The sequence below is a fragment of the Astyanax mexicanus genome, chromosome 11 (assembly GCF_023375975.1).
Source record: "Astyanax mexicanus isolate ESR-SI-001 chromosome 11, AstMex3_surface, whole genome shotgun sequence".
Lineage (NCBI taxonomy): Eukaryota > Metazoa > Chordata > Actinopteri > Characiformes > Acestrorhamphidae > Astyanax > Astyanax mexicanus.
Window position 1 is genome coordinate 12,625,618 of NC_064418.1, and position 20,419 is coordinate 12,646,036.

At 37.0% G+C, this 20,419-nt stretch overlaps 2 protein-coding genes across 2 annotated transcripts; one reads left to right on the plus strand and one right to left on the minus strand.

The window, feature by feature from the left end:
- Window positions 1-540: 540 nt before the first annotated feature.
- LOC111189951 (interferon-induced protein 44-like) lies at window positions 541-7,468 on the plus strand. Its single transcript, XM_049484815.1, has 8 exons — window positions 541-550; window positions 1,418-1,723; window positions 3,612-3,642; window positions 4,141-4,336; window positions 5,339-5,473; window positions 5,626-5,797; window positions 6,988-7,088; window positions 7,187-7,468. The coding sequence occupies exons 1-8, from the start codon at window positions 541-543 to the stop codon at window positions 7,367-7,369; spliced, it is 1,134 nt and encodes a 377-aa protein (XP_049340772.1). The 3' UTR covers window positions 7,370-7,468.
- A 7,156-nt stretch (window positions 7,469-14,624) lies between these two features.
- On the minus strand, window positions 14,625-19,801 carry LOC107197180 (interferon-induced protein 44-like). Its single transcript, XM_049484816.1, has 8 exons — window positions 19,789-19,801; window positions 18,790-19,197; window positions 18,625-18,655; window positions 18,286-18,484; window positions 16,933-17,067; window positions 16,674-16,845; window positions 15,351-15,451; window positions 14,625-14,868 (listed from the first exon to the last, which is right to left on the minus strand). Exons 1-8 carry the CDS (start codon window positions 19,799-19,801, stop codon window positions 14,686-14,688), a joined length of 1,242 nt encoding a protein of 413 aa, XP_049340773.1. The 3' UTR covers window positions 14,625-14,685.
- Between the last annotated feature and the right edge of the window lie 618 nt (window positions 19,802-20,419).

The window sequence follows — 20,419 nt, forward strand, 5'->3', positions numbered from 1 at the left end:
CAAGGCACCACCAAGAATTAGACTAGTAAACATATTGACTTGATTCTTGTTCTGCAGGCCTCCAGTGGACATTCATCTGCAGATTAAAAATGAGCTTTTTTAAGCAATGCCGTCCAAAACCTGGTGAGTTCAAATTATTCAAACTTTCCAAATCTTATAACCAATTAAGCATTTCTCTCATCTACAGTCGTGCAGGAAAGTTTGTAAACCTTTTAGAATTTTCTGTATTTCTGCATAAATATCACCAAAAAATCTTCAGATTTTCTAACCTTAAGTCTTAGAAGTAGATAAAGAGGAGAACCCAGTTCAACAAATGAGACAAAAATATAATCTTTGGTCATTTATTTACTGAGGAAAATGATCCAAATTAAATTAGATCACATTGGATCATTATATTGTCATATTAGAAGAAATAGAATCATTTAGTTTCAAATCAGATACACAAACAATTGTGTACAGAAGACAGGTTTTGTTACTTTTATTTAAAAATGATAAAACAGAAAGCCTAATATGATTTTTTCAAGGAAAAAATTCCGGGCAATGAAATTCCGTCATTTATTTTTACCTTATTCTCTCACTTGAATCTGAATTAGAACCTGAACCATTTCTGACTGGCTGGCCACACACACACACACACACACACACAGAGAGAAAATATATCACATCTCACAACAACAGAATAAATTGTGATGTTTAAATGAAAACTAAGATATATCATAGAAACCCCCAGCCATACATTAAGTTACATTAAAAATGAATGCTTTTTGACCCGTGTTGCACATTAGATGGGGAGTCCATATGTTGCACATCAAAGGGTTAATAATTTACCTACTGGGATAGATTTTTTTTTTTAGCTTATCAGACACAAACCTCTGTTTAAAAAACAACATAAACAGAACTTTTTTTCACATTTAAGGGTGCTGGGAATCATTTTGGGGATGGTTAGGCCCCCTAAAAATGAGCTAGCAAAGCACCTGGTTCTAATACAAGTAAGAAATAAAAAATGTTATGATAAAACTGGCTCTCATCAGGACTGGCCCAGAAAAGGAGTTCCCTCTGTTAGACAGGATAATTTTATAAGGGTTACCAGTTACCCTCAGAAACCACAAGTTAACAGACCTTCAGATACGAGCACCTAAATGCTTCACAAAGTATTTCGATTTTTAATTAATTTTAAGTTACTACCTGATTCATTATGCATTTCTTCACAGTCTGGAAGAGTTCAGTATTAATTTACATTCATATTTCAATTTCTCTGCTTTCACTTTTCAGTTTTTCTTTTAAATGTATTTGAAGACAGATTTGACAGTCTGACTCTTTCTGTGGGTTTTCTTTACCTGTTTGATGTAGTTAGATGTAGGAGTAAGGAATAAGATCATTCTCATGTAAATCTGATTATGGTAGTATGCAGATTAAGGATCATTTTCATATAATCTCTTTCATCTGTTTCCAACAGAGTTTAACACCTTTTTGGTTGATAAACAAGTGAAAATGGGAGAAGACGTGCTCCTGCAGTGTGAGATAAACACAGGAAAATTGAACGTGATATGGGAAAAGAACGGCCACAAACTGGATCGTGTGGAAGGCAAACACAACACACGAAAAACTGGCACAATGATTTATCTGGAAATCAGGAATGCTGAAGCAGGAGATGAAGGACACTACACTGTGATCATAGAGAATTCATCATGCCGTGTCTCGTGCAATGCCAATGTCACTGTTGGTATGTAAGAATTCTGACTTGCATGAGGAAATAACATATATAAATATAAAATATGCAGTGGTTTGCAAAAGTATTCATAATCCTTTAATTTTTACCACATTTTTTTTTCAACATTTTTTCACCTTACAACCACAATCTTGATAGACAAACACAACGTATTGCATAAGTGTGAAGTGGGACGAAAATTATACATTTATAAAAATGTGAAAACCTCTGATTTGTTAAAGAACACTAGTGAACAAACAGCATCATGAAGATCAAGGAACTCACCAGACAGGTCAGAGATAAAGTTGTGGAGAAGTTTAAAGCAGGGTTAGGTTATAAAAACATATCCCAAGCTTTGAGAATCCCATGGAGCACTGTACAATCCATCATCCAAAAATAGAAAAAGTATTCTACAACTGCAAACCTACAAAAACATGGCCGCCACCCAAACTGACAGATCGAGCATGGAGAGCACTGATCAGAGAAGCAGCCAAGAGGCCCATGGTCACTCTGGAGGAGCTGCAGAAATCCATAACTCAGTTGGGAGAATCTGTATGCAGGATAACTATCATAAGTCATGTGCTCCACAAATATGGCATTTATGGAAGAGTGTCAAGAAAAAATCTATTGTTAAACGAAGCATATGACTTGCTGTTTGCAGTTGCAGCAAACATATGGAAGAAGGTTATTTTGTCAAATAAGACCGATGTTGAAATTCTGGCCTAAATTCAAAGTGCTATATGGGGAGGAAAAGTAACACTGCTCATCACTCTGAACACACCACCCCCACTGTGAAACATGGTGGTCTCAGCAACATGCTGTAGATACGCTTTTCTTTTCTTCAGCGGGGACAGAGAAGCTGGTCAGAGTTAATGGGAAGATGGATGGAGCTAAATACAGGGCAATCTTGAAAGAAAACCTGTTGGAGGCCACAAAAGACTTGAGACTGGGAAGGAGATTCACCTTCCAGCAAGACAATGACCCTAAACATACAGCCAAAGCTACAGGAGAATGATTTAGATCAAATAATATTCATGTGTTAAAATGGCTCAGTCTTAAATCGAAAATTGCTGTTCACAGATGCTCTCCATCCAACTTGAGCTGTTTTATAAAGAAAAGTGGGCAAAAATCTCAGCCTGTAGATGCACAAAGCTGGTAGAGACAAACACCAAAGCACTTATAGTTGTAATTGCAGTGAATTGCGGAAATCTCATCAAGCCCACCCCAGGAAGGGAAGAACAAGAGCTAAGTTCTTTAGGGGTACCAGCCTCAGAGTTAAAGCTCCACTAGGTAGGATTGAGATATTGTGCAAATGGGCTCCCCCTACAGCTGTAGAGTGTAATAAATGTCTCAGGCAGGTTAGTTTCTCTTTCTCGTTTTCTGGCTTTCACAGACACATTCGGTCTCTTTCCAGATTCTGCCAGAGTGTCTGTATGTTAGTTTGTAAAGAATGAACCAGTAGTCCTTGTAGAACTGTTAGAACTAAAGGTCGGAAAGCAGGTCGCAGTTCTCGCGAGCGTTGGTCTCGGCTGCCTCTGGAAACTTTAAGAGTCTGGTTTGAGCTCAGAGGAGCTCCAGTACAGACACGAGAGCACCGCTATTCCTCCTATTACACCTCAATGCAGCGCTGCAGTGAGTTTCAAGCTGTAATTTTACTTCTTTAAAAAGATCAAAAATCAAGGAAATCCTACCTAGTGCTGCTTTAACAGCACCCTAGATAAGAGCCATACCAATAACAATAATAGAAATCTCCATCAACATTGTAAAAAATAACTCTTAACAAAACCATGTCAGGGGAATTAATTCAGGGAATATAATACATTTACAGGTTGAATTAAATAAAGCTTTTTAATCACTGATTGTAATATTAGTCTGCATTAATTCAATAATTATATTCTTACAGAACTCAATCCATGGAGAACCATCCAGTGTAGGTAAGTCCAATTTAACTCTTTAACATGAGATAAGAATAAAACTATGTAACATGATAGGTGATGTGTATGCACCCAGCTTGTCTAGTTCCTGTAGAGATTTACTGACAATAGAACAGGATTGTCTGGGGCAGATAAACAGTGATGTATCAATCTGTCACCACATCAAAAACTAGATGTGGGCTACAGAAATGTGTACCCCCCACCAGCATTAAGCTGTAGGGCAGTGGAACTGTGTTCTCTGGAATAAGGGAGGTTAGCAGGGGAACATTTAGCATTCTGACTTCATTCAACACAATTTAAACAAAGCACAAATGTGCAAGTAACCCACAGTTGAAGAGATTTAGAACTCCGGTGAAGCTGATCTGCCCATCAAGTGCTGATTGGCTGTCTGACGACTGAAGTTCAAGAAAGAGGAAGAGTCTGTAAAGGGATTGGGAGTGTAATATCATAAGTGGTTCTAGTAACTGATTTGTTTGTTTTCTTTTTGTACCCTTCTAGTCAAGATCCAATGATCGGCTACCTAAAGACCTTAAGAATTAGTCGGGAGGATGTCAGGGACCTCCGCTTCCTCCTGCATGGACCAGTCGGAGCAGGGAAATCCAGCATCATAAACACTGTCAAAAGCATATTTGAAGGATTTCAGTTCATCAACTGTCTGGCTGCACCAGAAGTAACAAAGGCCTTTACAGTAAAAGTAAGTATATGCTTCAGTTAAAAAAAGTGTCTAATCTTTTGAATCAGCTTTTTGAAAGATGCTGTGGCTGATTTTACATTTCTCAGATGAACTTCTGCTTAGCCTTTACCCTGGCCATATATATATACGCATTGAAAATTAATCTATTTTAGTACAATGCAAATATATTAAAGAAGTTGGGGCTTAGTTGGACATTTGGCTCAAGTTCTCTTGAGTCTCTGCTACGGGTCATCTTCATATTAGGCTACATATGTCTGCTATGTTCTTGCTGGAGTGTGGGTGTAACGTGCGCAGGAGTGATGGATCGTATAAACCAATAGTGTGTAAGAATAGTATATGGCTATACTTCTCATCCAACCACAATGAAATCCACTTCTGGATGGAGAGAGTTACAAAGCTGTGTTTAGAATGTAAGGAGGAGAAGGTTTAGATAACTGTGTGGAAATGTAAAGAGTAGAAGTGAAAAGTAAAATTAACTACTCCAGTAAAGTATAGATAACCAAAAACCAAAGTTAAAGTATTTGTACTTGACACTTCTGCATGCAGTAGACACGTACGACGAACGCTGTTGCCGTGTATGTGCAATTGGAAATGGAATGGAATGCAGAAATTTACATTGTTATTAATGGATATTATTCTTATTATAAATTCTTTTTCTAAATATTCTATTATAAATAATTATCCACCTTTGTTCAGTTTGATAGATATGGTATTCAAAACTGCTTTAATCTGGCTACTCTGACTGAGGTGTATAAATGGATGTGTTCTATTCCGATTGAGCTATTAATCTGATTATAAACGGATTATTTGGCTGCATGTAAACAGGGCCGCTAATCCAGCTTTATCAGAGCTGCTTCTAACTGGGTTAAGTTTTTTATCTTGTACATTTAACACTAACTTTTAATCCCATTTAATTCCAGATATTATCACCAATCCAATTGATCGGGTCTGTTTATTTTGTAATTACATGTATGGTTTTATTATTATCATCACATAAAACAGTTTAAGAAGTACAGTCTTGGGAATGTACCTTTCGTCATGCATGATGTGAGGGGTCTAGAAGATGGAGATACGAAAGGGGTGCACACTGAAGACATCATCAACGCTTTAAAAGGCCACATAGCTGACAACTACGCAGTAAGATACACACACACAAACACACACATACACATGCACACACACACAGAAACCACGGAAACACACAAACACACACTAAACTATTTAAAACCAAAATAAAGTCAATCCTAGCTTCTTCATGATATTTCCACATTTTTGTCTCTTATGTATAGTTTAACCCTGTAGATCCAATATTTACTACAAGCAGATACTACATCCACAACCCCACTCTGAATGACCGGATGCACTGTCTAGTGAGTGTGATTCCTGCAGACAGAATTTCCATGATGGAGGATGAAGTCATCCAGAAAATGAAGGAGATCAAAGCAGCAGCGAGTAAATTAGGTGAGCTCACTCTTATATCTGTAATTTTCTTCAACAATTTGTGGTTTTGACAAGAATTTGTGTGAATGCTTTAGGTGCTTCATTTTTTTCAATTAAAGGCTAAATAAACCATGAGTAAAAAATCAAGTGAAATGTTTAACACTTTATGCTCCCTTTTTCTTTAAAAAGTGTAAGAGATTTGCAATTAGATTTGCAAAACTCGAGATAACATTGTAGCACTTCATACTCACTTTTTCTTTCATTAAATTAAACAATGTAGCACTTCGTGCTCACGATTTATTTAGTCTGAGTGAATGATGCAGCACTTCTTGCTCACGATTTCTTTAACTCAAGTGAACGATGTAGCACTCCATGCTCATTATTTCTTTAATGTGAACAAATGATGTAGTATTTTATACTCATAATTTCTTTAATTCAAGCAAGCAAACTATTTTTAGTTCATACTCCTAATTACTAAATTTTGAAGGGATACTTTTGGATGTACATGATGAATCTAACGGATTTGATGGATTTGCATCATTTAAATGGAGATTTTCCATTGACAGAAAATATAGCAGGGTGTTTTCACACCTGTAGTTTCGCTGGTCTGAACCAGTTGATGAGTTTTGTGTTTGTTTTCACTCAGGCAAAATCACTTTGTCTCCTCTGATTGGTCAGAGCTGTCTGTAACAAGTTACTCTCCGACTAGGTCTTGCTTTCCAGACCAGCGTGTATATTTGTGCAGCGTGAAGCTACTTCAACATTGAATGCAGAAAATATTATGTGTATATATATATAAATATATATTATGCGGTTTTAAACACAGTGTTTTCAGTGGGATGTCCTAGTAGTAAAGGAGTGGCTTGGTCGTGAGCAGTGAATGCTGCACATATGGTATTCAGTGTGAAACAGCTTAGCATGGAGCAGCACCAGAGACAGTGTTTGTTTACAGCAGTGATAATAATGTGGCTAATATAGCAGGTTTAACTGGACCTGAACAGCAGTTTAACTTAAATAAAATCCATTATTTAAAAAGTCCATTTAACCAGAGCAAATAGTGCTGGTGTGAAAATTCATTAAGACTAGGCTTAATCCCTTTCAGCTGGTCTGCATTTTGTGAAAAACTGAAAGTTTTTTTGAGCTTCAGACAACCACCAAGCAAACCCGTGTGATCTGTAAGGGCTCATGTTCCTCTGCTTTCTGCATTGCAGGGATTCCTCAAGTGCTGTTCATGACAAGAGTGGACCAAACGTGCAGGCTGACACAGAACGACCTGGGTAAGATCTACCAAAGCAAGAAGATCAAGGATAAGGTCAGTCACACTCGTACTAGCCTGTACTTTCAGTCCATAATAATAGAAACTGCTATGAAATATGTAACAGATAAAGAAATATAATTATGTGTGTCCAGATGAAGGAGTGCAGTAACAAGCTGGATGTTCCATTGAGCTGCATCTTCCCTGTGAAGAACTACAGTGAGGAGACCAAGTTCGATGAGAAGCTGAACTGCCTGATGCTGGAAGCCTTCACTCAGATTGTGCATTCAGCTAATGACTACGTGAAAAGATCAAATGAGGAGAATAATATGGATTGAGTTTTATTTATGACTGTTAGCAGGGTGTAAGATAGCAATGAGGGATGCTGTTTGTAAAATAGAGCCCTATAATAATAGGGCTACCTGTATAATTAGAGAAAAAAAAAAAAAAAAATTTATTTTGAGTGGGCCTTATAGTGCCAAAAAATACGATTTGACATTTTCTCAGCTGATATCTAGGCTGCTGGTTTTGTTTATTTGTGTAAAATTAACATATAAAAGGCACTGTTCCAATTCTCTGATCCTGCCCGTACACACTAACAGGGTTGTACATTTTTTTTTATTAAATTGATAATGACCACTGAATTAAAATGTGTTCCTTAAATTTGAAATTTGTATTGGGATTGTGAACAGGAAGTGGAATTGCAATTCTAATTTAAATTGTAGGAGGTAGAATTGGAGATCCATAAAATACAAATAAATGTATAATATATAATTAAGGTATATTTAGCAATGAAGCTTCACAGCATAGAGTATATCACATATGATTACAATGTGAATTTCATACAGATATTATTGCATAGGGCACAAATTAACAATGAAAACATGTTTCATAAATAATTGCTTTATGCAAGTCTTTAAAATCCTTGTCCAAACATTTAGGCCATTTAAGGAACTGTTGACCAATAGACGCAACAATGTAACCCTGTAAAGTATTTTAATAAAAAATAACTGCATTCACCAAAACTGTAGGTATAAATAATGAACATGAGAACAACCAGGAACAAGAGTGTAACAACTAGGTAACTTTATGACAATTACCTTGTGGTTTCCCAACACTTACAGTTTAACAGTTTTCTATAAATCAGTATATACAAAATACTTATGGGGTCCTACTCTTACTTAAATCTTAGCCTTAGTTTATGGCAGTTATGAAGGCTTAATTCCAGTCATATTACAGGAACTCATTATTCTAATGTTTTTTTATATAAGTTTGAATAAGAAGATGAAAATTTGATTTGTGCTTTAAGTTTTTTTACTGGATCATTGAAACTTACCAGGTTTTGAAGTGCTGGGTCCTGCATAATTCGAGAAAAAAGAGATTTATTTGTTAGGAAAGCAAGACTAGGTGTGCCACATTTTATGACGTAATATTGTGGTTAAGCTGAGTGCAGAAACAATTCCATTATATAGAAAATATATTTACAGATCATTATAGAACTACAAAGTGTTCTTATGTGGCCAATGGAGCTGATAAGATGGACAATGAGTGTAGAAACAAGGAGGTGGTCATACAATTCTGATTAGACTGTATAAATCAAAAACATTTTAGTAAGCTATGTTTGTTTAAGTAAGTATGTTTCTAGATTCCATAAAATAGATTATTTAAACTTACCAAATAGGAAATTCATTATGCCAGCACAAATGACAGTGTCTGTAACAAAACAGGCAAAACAAAATTAAAGAGAATGATTGTAGGCAGAATTATGATGATAAACTCTCAAACCTAAATCAGCAGGAATACAACGAAGGTTTTGCAAAGGCCCTTACAGTCCTCTGAAATAAACATTAGCAACTACTGGACAAGGCTGATGATCAATATTGGAAGCTTCTGATCTTCGGGCCCTCAGGTGACACTGCATAAAACAACTGTATTGATTCTGTACTGTACTGTAATTCTTAAAAAGACAACCTTCCATTTATTTATAGTAAGCTTAGATTCCCAAATTTCTCCAGCACTAAGGTTAGAGCATAAACATTAGCGGCTATCCGCTAGAGCTTAGTGCGATAAGCAGCTAATGCTAATGCTGCTCAAGCAGTGATAGCCGGGTTAACAGCAGGCTACAGCTTGATAATACTCAGCCCTGAAAGGCAAAATAGCTAGAGTTTAGCACGGTTAGCGGGTAATGCTAATGCTGCTACAGCAGTGGTACCTGTGGTTAGCAGCAGGCTACAGGCCGATAATACTCACCTCTGAATGGCAAAAGATCTGGCGCTTAGTGGCTAATGCTAATGCTGCTCCAGCAGTGATAGCCGGGTTTAACAGCAGGCTACAGACCGATAATGCTCACCTCTGAATGGCAAAAGAGCTGGCACTGAGCACAGTTAGCACTGCTCCAGCAGTGCTAGCCAGGGTTAGCAGCAGTCTACAGGCTGATAATACTCACCTCTGAATGGCAAAAAAGCAGCCCCAGTGCTGGAGAACTAAACTAAAACTCCTGTATAACGCTGTACTTCAGTGAAGTGGCTTTACGGCTCCTTACAACCTGATTGGTAAAATTCATACATGAAGTGTACCGGATTATGAGGCACACTGACGATTTTTGAGAAAATTAGAAGATTTTAAGTGCGCCTTATAGTGCGAAAAATAAGTTATGTCATTTTCTCAGCTGCTATCAAGGCTGCTGGTTTTGTTTATTTGTGGAAAATGAACATTTAAAAGGCACTGTTCCAATTCTCTGTTCCTGCCCGTATGCACTAACAATTCAAAACATTTTTTCATTTGATTACTTTGAAATTAAGATATTTTTATTAATTAAACAGTAAGAGAATGTATGTATGTGTTTTATAAAAACCCTTTGCTGTCAGTTATATGGTTAGGATGGTTAATAAAGATGTTGTTAATAAGTAATATGGCACCACTTTAGTTTGAGGGCTTCAACATAAGGAATATAACTAATATACATCATTCACAAATAGGCATCTGTCTTATAAACGTCACATCCTATGGCAATGCTGCCTCATAACAGTGTTACAACAATGTTACAAACAAAAAAACATCCATCACTTTAGTTTAAGTTCATCAATTTGAAAGCATTTATAGTTTCCATTTCAGAATAAGCCTCAGCTTGACGCTCTACCACACTCCCTTTGGTTAAGTCCACCAAAAAACAAAAAAAAGGAAATACGACAAGAAATCCACAGAACCATTGGGTTTAAAGTTGAACAGTTTACTTCTTCCAAGTTAGGTTACATTCTTCCAAAGTCCTTCCAAAGCTAACCAAAAAGGGGAACTTAACAAAGAAAGAAAGAGAGAGAGAGAGGTCAAAAAACTGTTTGGCTTTAAGGCTCCATCTTCTCCTTCTTGTTCACCAACTGCCCTATCCCCCTCCCTCTCCTGATTCTCTCTGGAACTCTTAGCCCCTCCCACAGCCTCCTTCTCATGGTAGAGTCCAATTACCCACAGCTAGCAAGGCAACCACTCTGTTCTAAATCTAACTTTCCACAATACATAAATGATCTATATAAATACCTAAATTCTATATATTAACATATGAACTGTAAATCCTTCAAATAAAAATTAATTGTACGTAATAATGAACTTGAAATATGTTATTCTTTCTAATAATCCAACAACCAGATAAACATTATATACATAAACTAAATTTAGGCTCTTACAGCATTGCTCCATAAAGCATTATTCAATGCTTATGAATGTGTTATACAGCACCTATGTAGATACCCTTCAAATTAAGTGTTATCTAAACGTCCGAAGAAACAATTGACTCACCTTTTTATCAGAAGTGATGCAAAGGTCTGTGTCCTTCTTGATGGGATGCTCTGTGCACCTGTGAGCCTCCTGTCTGCTAAAATTATACAATGAAGTCTTACATCATTACTTTAAAAGGTGTTGGATGGAGGGAGGGGTTTTATGCTGTTTTCTGAATAACTGATCTCTGGGAAACTGAAACCGAAAGGAAATTTAAGGCAGTGTGGAAAGAAAAACAAGAAAACAAGGCCCTCAAAGGGGCTCCATCACTGTGGGATTAACTCTTGTCGCATAGCAACTAGATGCAGTGCATTATACATATCTAAAAACAAAAAAACAGATTCACCAGCATCACACTCAGCAACCACTGTTCATGATACATGAACACAGACGAGGTGTTAGCACCCTCCACTATGACCACAATACTTCTATAGTCTATAGTATCAGTGACCCCCAATCCAGTCAGATGGGAGGCTTCCATCTGGAAAAGAAGCCCCAATTATTTAGAGACCTTTCAGCTGAACATGTTAATAAAGAAAAAGCTATCTGGAGGATAATTTTATGGTCACATGAGACAAAAATGTTTGTAGGGGTAAAAGTGAGATTAGATTTAGATTAATTCTTATTCCTTGACATACAGTATAGGAGAATGTCACTATGGTATACACAACCATAATACCCTATACTTTCTCTACTACCCTATTCTACTCTATACACCTTACATTACTCCCTACACTTTCCCCATACTGCAATATAACTCACAATATAACACTAACTTTTACTACCCAGTACTGCCCTATAAACTCTTTACACTACACTATCCTATATTGCCCTATACTCTCTTCACTACCCTATAATATCCCATATTGCAAAATACTACTTCACACTTACTACACTAACTTATACTACCCAGTACTGCCCTATAAACTCACTTCACTACCCTATAATACCCTATACTGCCCTATACTTCCTACACTACCCTGTACTAGACCCTAATATTCACTTACTACACCAGCCTATACTTCCCAGTACTGCCCTATAAACTCACTATACTACCCTATACTCCCCGATGCTACCCCATACTGCCCTATACTACTTCATACTTACTACACTGACCTATACTACCCAGTACTGCCCTATAAGCCCCCTACACTACCCTATGCTATTGTGTAATGCCCTGCACTACCCTATACTACCTGATATTCAATACACAACGCTATACTCCCTTCACTACCCTATACTATCATGTAACACACTGTACTACCCTATACTATTCTATATTCCCTACACTGCCTAATTCCCCATACCTCCCTATACTACTCTATACTGACAACCCTATAATGCCACACACTGCCTACTATTTATTCACTACATTACCCAATACTCTATACACTACCTTCTGCTCCATATTCTACCCAATGCTATTGTGTACTGTCCTATACTACCCTATTCTACACGATATGCCCTACACTTCCCTATTACTACCCTATACTGTCAAATACTACTCTATACTCACTACACTACCATATACCCCCTTCACTACCCTATACCCAAACCTATCACTACCAGAACATGGTATCAGGGTCCTTTAAATCAGGCCTGCTGCCAGAACCTAACTTAAGGGGTGTTACCACAGCAGATAAAGTTTTAGGTCAAGAGTGTTGCATGGAAAAACAGATGATCTTTTCTGAGCAGACTGTTCTTGAGTTCCTGCTTATTCTTGCTCTCTCTTTCTCTTTCTCTCTCTCTCTCTGTCTCTCTCTCACTATCTCTCTGTATATCCGCGTTTCGAAACATGCAAAAGGTGTGTACAAATGTTCTTAATTAATCATGAACGTGTTTTGGGCATAACGCAAAATAAACCAATCAGTATGTCACTTGCCATTCCCTTCAATAGGCAGGTGCACTCGTATTTCGGCGCCTTCGTATCTTCACAGTGGTGCTTTTGTGCATCTCAGAAGAGGATACTGACTTGCGCATTCACGCTGTGAAGGTACACCACCACCAGCTCATTTACTCTGTTTATTGTTGAGCTAAAAGTCGGGTTTTGCGCTCTGTTTAGTCTTTCTGTGTTTATGAAGATATTGTTGGGTTCAACCATCTTTACAAAATGTTTCTCCACTTACTTTTTCGTGCCTCTATATGTTTCATTTTATTCATTTTATATTTTGGTGAAAATCAAAATAAACCATGTGGAAATGCTTTGCAAGAATCCTGAAGGGTGTGTCCTGGTTCTTTGTGTTTGCAGCTCCTTGGTCCTACTTCCTGCTGTATTTATAGGATAACAATCAGCTTTTACTTTCAGAGGAAATCGATGAGGGGAGCGGTCTAACCTTATTTTCTGCAAAGAGACGATTTCTGGGAAACTGAAACTGAAAGGGAGTAGATGCAGTACAGAAAACATCTCAGAGGGTCTTCATGCACTCTTATGGGTTAATCTCACTTAATACATGTTCAACACGGCAACTAGGTGAGATCCATGAAAGGGCTTGGAGGCTATTTATGCACAAGCACTCTGACACTGTTTTATTTATTATCAATACCTCAATCCAGTCAGAAAACAACCTCACACAGGCCTAGTTCTGCTAAACACCCCACAACAAACAGCTATATGGTATATGCACATACTCTATAGATCGGTAGCCTACAGTAAACATCTCCAGCCATCTCATATATTTTACTAGGCCCTATGCCCATGAGTCACTGCACCATTTCTACACCCCATATCCTCAAGGCTCTCCTCAATGCCCATTTCCTTCATCCCATCTTCCCAACACTCCATTACTCCAGCCCATCTCCCTAATGACTGATTACCCCATCCCATTTCTCCAGTGTTCTATTACCCCATACCAACTCCCCAATACCCCATTACTCCACCCCATGTCCTCAAGGCTCTCCTCAATGCCCATTTCCTTCATCCCATCTTCCCAATACTCCATTATTTCACCCCATCTCCCTAATGCCTGATTACCCCATCCCACCTCCACAAAATTTTGTTACTCCACCTCATCTCTTCCAGCATATCCACATATCCTATATATCTTCAATACCTAAATACTGCACTCGTATCTTCTTACCAGCCCATTGCTCCACCTTTTAGCTCCTTAACCCCCCATTACTCCACCCCATCTTCCTAATGCCAGATTACCCCATCCCATCGCTTCATTGCCCCAGTACCCCATTCCAACTCCCCAATGCCCCTATTACTCCACCCCATGTCCTCAAGACTCCATTATCCTTTCCCCATTTTCCCAAAGCCCCATTAGCCCATCCTTACTCCCCAATGCCCCATTACTCCATCCTAACTCCCCAATGCCCCATTACCCCATCCTAACTCCCCAATGCCCCATTACATCAGATATGTTTAGTTTAGCAAATATTTAGATTATTGAGACCACACTTTAGTATGTGTGCATAATATTTTTATTTGTTTTAGTCATTCTAATGACAAATCATTTGCATTCATTGCATTTTTGGTTTCTGACACAAGAAAAAAAAAAGATTTACCTATGAAATAAATGCAGCAACATCACTAAGGCATTTCTTCACAATAGTCATATAGATTAAAAAGCAGGAATTACAGTCACCCACAAGCTTGGGAAGCATTTGAATAGTATATATAGACATACTGACCGTACTGTAGCTTCACTATAAGACTGTAGCCCATTAATTAGTGCATATTTGGTGATTGATTGCATATAGTACTAAAAATACGTTATTTAATTTGTAACAGCAGTAAGGGGGAGCAACAATAAAAAGGTTGAAACTGATATCCTTACAGAATGGCAGAACAACAGGTGACTGGTTTGGAGCAGTGCTATTAACAAGGGCAGAATTCATGACAGAATACGTACAGTTTATACTACATGCTTTGTATGAATAAATCTTATTCTTTTTTCAGCTGGTTTGAATTCTTCTTCACAAAGTCATTAGCTGAATGAACGATCTGAGTAAGAGCTTCCAGCATCAGGCAGTTCAGCTTCTCATTGGCCTTGGTCTCCTCGCTGTAGTTCTTCACAGGGAAGATGCAGTTCATTGTAACGCCCAATCTGTTACTGCACTCCATCATCTGCAGATACAGAGAGCGACATTAGATGTAAAAAGATATTGACATATTGAAGCATTGTGATATCATGTTTTCTAACAATAAATCGATACTCACCAACAGAGCAGTACATAATTAAAATGAATAGTTTACATTTTGTGTTGTGATTAAACCCATAGTGCTAGATAGCAGTGGAAGAAAAACTGCCATCTTATATTTAGCTTTCTTTTTTTCTTAATGGAAACGTAGGTGTGTGATGTATCAAAATTTTACAGTTTTTTTTAGGGATAATATAAAGTCCTAACTGATAAATAAAAAGGTATATAAAGAAGTTGTTATGATAAAAACAAAGAAAATGTCCCTGCTTCGGCAAAACAATGAAGCTTTATTCTATTCTATTCTATTCTATTCTATTCTATATAAATTATATATTTGGTAAAATGTTTTATGGCCGTCCATGTTGTTCTGGAGTCAAAGTACACATTTAAAAAAAGATCAGAACAGACCTTCTCTTTGATCTTCCTGCTTTGGTAGAGCTTAGTTATGTCTTTTTCGGTCATCTCACACACCTTGTCCACTCTTGTAATGAAAACTACTTGAGGAATTCCTGAAGCAGACAAACATGAGCAATTATTATTCCAGAAAACAAATTTATTCTCATATTTTTGTGGTCTTGCGAAGCTTCCCAAACTTGTACAGAAGACTCTGTAAAGCTGACAACTAAGTTATTTTTGTGGGCTCCACAACATTTGATTGACAGCATTTAGCTTTATATTTTTAAGTACATTGTGGTGAAAAATTGTCTGAATGTACTGAGCGCTCATTTGGAATATGTAGATGTTTGTACAAAATTCAGATTTTAAATGAGAAAGACAGCTAAATTCTAATTTAATTCTTGAACTGAGATTGTAAACAGCAAGCAGAATTGCAATTGTAGGATCATGTTCAAAATGTGAAACTCATATATTATATAGATGTATTACAAACAAAGTGATCTAGTGAAGCAATTAATAATTTTATTGTTGATGATTATGACTTACAGCCAATGAAAACACCAGCACATGACATGACTCTCCAAACCACTGATCATCAATAAATTTTGCATTTCATTTGGAAATCAAGAAAGCAGAGTCTGGAGGAAGAGTGGAGAGACACACATTCCAAGCTGCTTGAGGTCTAGTGTAAAGTTTCCACAGTCAGTGATGGTTTGGAGAGGCATGTCTGTCATCTGCTGGTGTTGATCCACTGTGTTTGAGCAAGTCCAAAGTCAGTGCAGTGTTTTCCCAGAAAATCTTACAGCACTTCATGCTTCTATCTGCTGACAACTTTTATAGAGATGCAGATTTCATTTTCCAGCAGGACTTGGCACACTGCCCATATTGACAAAAGTACCAATTGGTCTTATAAAACATTTTAACTTCCTGAGACACAGATTTTTGGGTTTTCATTGTCTGTAAGCCCTAATAATTAACAATAAAAGAAACAAACACTTACAATAGATCAGTCTGTGTTTAATACGTCTATATAATATATGAGTTTCACATTTTTAACCGAATTACCGAAATAAAGTAACTTTTCAATGATATTCACTAGTATATATAAACCCACAGAAGCAAGTAGTAGATGTAAATGTGTAGATGTGCTTTCTACTTAACTAGTGGAAACTAGAAGCTATACTGAATGTTACACAAAATAATTCTTAAAACACCCAAAACAAATCGCATTTGTTTCACACAAAGCACAACAGATTTTTGTAAATAAGCAGTAGCTAAATAACACTTTCTATTTTACTTTTATGTTGTACATGAGTGATATAAGAGTGAGCTCACCTAATTTACTCGCTGCTGCTCTGATCTCCTTCATTTTCTGGATGACTTCATCATCCATCATGGAAATTTTGTCTGCTGGAATCACACTCACTAGACAGTGAATCTGATCATTCAGAGTGGGGTTGAGGATGTAGTACCTGTTGTCTTCATTTATTGGGTCAAGTGGTTTAAACTAAATATGAGAGAAAAAATTATTTACTGAAACAACATGAAGAAGCCAGGATTGACTGATTGTGTGAGAAAGAGACATAGATCTTACTGTATAGTCCTTGGATATGTGGCCTTTTAAAGCATTGATGATGTCATTAGTGTGCACCCCTTTGGACTGCTCTTTTTCCAGACCCATCACATCATGGAAGGTGAAAGGGACGTTCCCGACATTGTACTTCTCGTACTGTAAATAATAATAATAATAATAATAATAATAATAATAATAATAAATATAGCCGCAAGCAGCGATTCTGGGGTCCAAGCAAAAATAGCCAAAGAAAGCCCAAAACATCAGGATGGAACCATTCCTGAGACAGAAGCCACATTATTTGTTGTTTGTGCAGAGTTTAAAACTTTGCGATCTGATATTCTATCAATCAGTGTGGAAATGAAGAGTAGGATGGGGCAGCTGATCATTAGAGCTTTTCTGCAACAGGAATGTGAAGATGCATGGAGCTCATATGACAAGGAACATAACAAGATCCTTTACCTAGTTATGGTTATAGTTTTACACAGCCTTCCCTTCACCCATTTACTAACCATCCACTCCTCTCTAGGATCATCATGTCAGCACCTCCATTCCTCAGTGTTTTACAGAATTAGGCCTCACAACACCTCTGCGTGATTCTGGAGTTCAGCAGCACTTCCTAGATTTTACTCACAACCTCAATACCACTACCCCAAGAGCATATCATCACTGTTCAATGAAAAACATGTACCATATTTTTGTACTATAAGACGCACCAGATTACAGTATACACTATCAATAAACATCTATTTTCAAATGAGCGCTGGATATTAATCTATACAGAGTTCTCTCATGAAAACTCTTTATTTGGGTAAGTAAAACCTTCTTAAATTTCTATAGTTCTTTCTCAAAAAGAGAAGTTAAAGAAGTTCTATTGGTCCATCAATAAAATGTTTCACAGTGTAAGGGACAGGTTGTGTGTTCAAACTATGTAGTAAACTAAAAATCCACAAAAATGAAGATACTTGTTTTTCATTGGAAAGCAATACAATGCACCAAGCAGCTACATATCTCACCATAATACACCTTTAAACATACTCTGCCATTCCCCACGTAACCTCAACCCTTCTTAGCCTCAACCACTAGCAACATCTTTCCGCTATCTCTGACAGCTCTATAAACACATAAACACTGTCAGCACACTGCCTCTAAATCTAAACTCAACCAACAACAACGTGACAGACTTCAATACAAATCCTCAAATATATGTCTAATATATTTCTGCTTTTGATGAAAAAGCCAGCTATCATTAACCTTCTCTCTGGTAAAGTAACCATACTAAATGCTTTTCAAGAATCACCTGATGGGATTTCACTCTCTCCCTGTCTTTGTCACTTGTGCTGTTGCTTCTATAAGTGCTCTTTGTGTGCTCACCTTTGTTGTAAAACTCTCGCCTGTTAAATCTGAAGCAGTCAGACAGTTGATGTACTGATGTCCTTCAAATATGCTTTTAATGGTGTTTATGATGCTGGATTTTCCTGCCCCAACTGGTCCATGCAGAAGGAAGCGGAGCTCTCTGACATTCTCTGCACTAATTTTAAAGGACTTCAGCGTGCTGACCATTGTTTCTTGTCTAAGAGAGAAACAATAACATTTCTTAGTGCCATAAACAAAATCAAGTCATAATGAGTGTAGGATAGTGTCCTATGTTTATGTTAGCAGGGCTGCAAAGTGAAAAGGTGCTTATGTTAAATAAAAAGTTGGTGGTCTTACTTCCATTGGACAGTCCTCCATTCTGGGATTTCTGTAAGAAAATTAATATTATATTATTATTATTATTTAATACTTACATACTTACATTACTCATTACCACACACAATTCATTAATTCACTAATAATTCACTTTAATCTACTATTTTTTATGGAATTCCAACATACCAACAATGAGCATGGCAGAGCATGAGGCACTTCCTGATGAATTCTTTATGGTTACAGTGTAGTTTCCTTCATCTCCAAGATCGACGTTCTTGATTTCCAAGGAAATATTTGTGCCATTTTTTCCTGTTTTGTGTTTGCCCTCCACACAACACAGTCTCTGGCCTTTCTTCTCCCATGTCACAGGTAAGTCTTCTGTGTCTGCCTCACAGCGAAAAGTGACATCTTCTCCAGCCTTGACCTGTTTCTTACCCAAAACTGTGACAAATTCTAGTAAAAACAAAAGGAAGAAACTGTAAGCAAAAATATTCTTATCCAACAGGAAACATGACTGTATATGAGTATATTCAGCATATGTTTCAGATAAATGTACAGTGATTGAGCTCTTGTTGTAGTGCAACAACTCTAAAACTGCTTAGTTCTGTATTATTATGTGTGACTGCTTGATTAAACCTGTTGGATCATTAAGTACTTACTAGTTTTTGCTACTAAACCCTCAGCTACTTAGCTTTCATTATTTCCTAATTGCTGAACAGAATTTAGCTAGTTTTGTCACTGGTAAAGATTCATTACCATTATCATTTAACTAACATTCAACTGAATATCTGTTAAAAGTATCTAAACTCTCAGCTGAATTTAAATCATAATCAATGGAATATATAACCATACACCTAACCCTGATACTAACCTTTACCCTAACCATTATACAACTTTAATACCTAACCCTACATACAGTCTACCACTAAGCTAAATGCATGTCCAGGAAACAGACAAATAGCAATCAATAGGCACTGTGCAACGTGTAGATCGATTTAGTGGTGTGAGTGTGTCTTTGCTATCGTAGCCAAGGGAAAAGTATGCCTGTCACGACTCGAAAGGTCTAAAAGGCATGTGCTAATTTTAATAATACCGGTATAGGGGTGTACACCCGCACTGTTTCCAAAATAGCAAAGAACATCTGACTATTGACGCCTGCCTGGGTTTTTTCAGTGAGTGGCACACCTGTGTTTTCCATTGCCAAGATAGCAATACGTCAGAAATTTACCTGAACACACCGTATTTCGAAACTAAGGCCCTATGTTTGTAATCAGTTGACATAAACAGTCTCCAAAAACTTTAATTAGTGCTTTAATTAACACTGTGAATTATGGGCTACATTCAATTATTTAGACTATATGTTTTATTGCACATTTCAACATGGAATGGATCAGTTAAACTTACCTGGTTTTGGAGAGCGGTAAACTGTAAATGTAAAGGAAAAAATAATATTATTAATTAGGGGGAAAAGCAGGTCCCAACTGGTAATAATGGTTACATGTGTTACAAGTTTATATATATTATACTAAACATAATTATGTTTATGTGTCATATTTATGTGTGTGTGTGTGTGTGAGAGAGAGAGAGAGAGAGAGAGAGAGAGAGAAACAATAGACCAGTGAAAGCTATTCATAAATTTATACAGTTTTAGGCATTTTTTATTCTTAGGAATTACAAAGGATTTCAAAAGTCCAGTAAGAAGATATCAAATTTTGGTATTGAAGTCAAGTATTTACAACGGTGAATGTTTTATTTACTCAATAAAATAATAATAATATAAATAATACTCTACTTAAGATCAGTGTCAAGATCAGTA

Coding starts and splice junctions, on each gene's coding strand:
- LOC111189951 (XM_049484815.1), top strand. Junction 5,798..6,987: donor AGCAGCAGCGAGTAAATTAG/GTGAGCTCACTC, acceptor TCTGCATTGCAG/GGATTCCTCAAGTGCTGTTC. Junction 7,089..7,186: donor GCAAGAAGATCAAGGATAAG/GTCAGTCACACT, acceptor ATGTGTGTCCAG/ATGAAGGAGTGCAGTAACAA.
- LOC107197180 (XM_049484816.1), bottom strand. Junction 18,656..18,789: donor CTCTGCCATGCTCATTGTTG/GTATGTTGGAAT, acceptor ATTTTCTTACAG/AAATCCCAGAATGGAGGACT. Junction 18,485..18,624: donor TGGAGGACTGTCCAATGGAA/GTAAGACCACCA, acceptor TTTCTCTCTTAG/ACAAGAAACAATGGTCAGCA.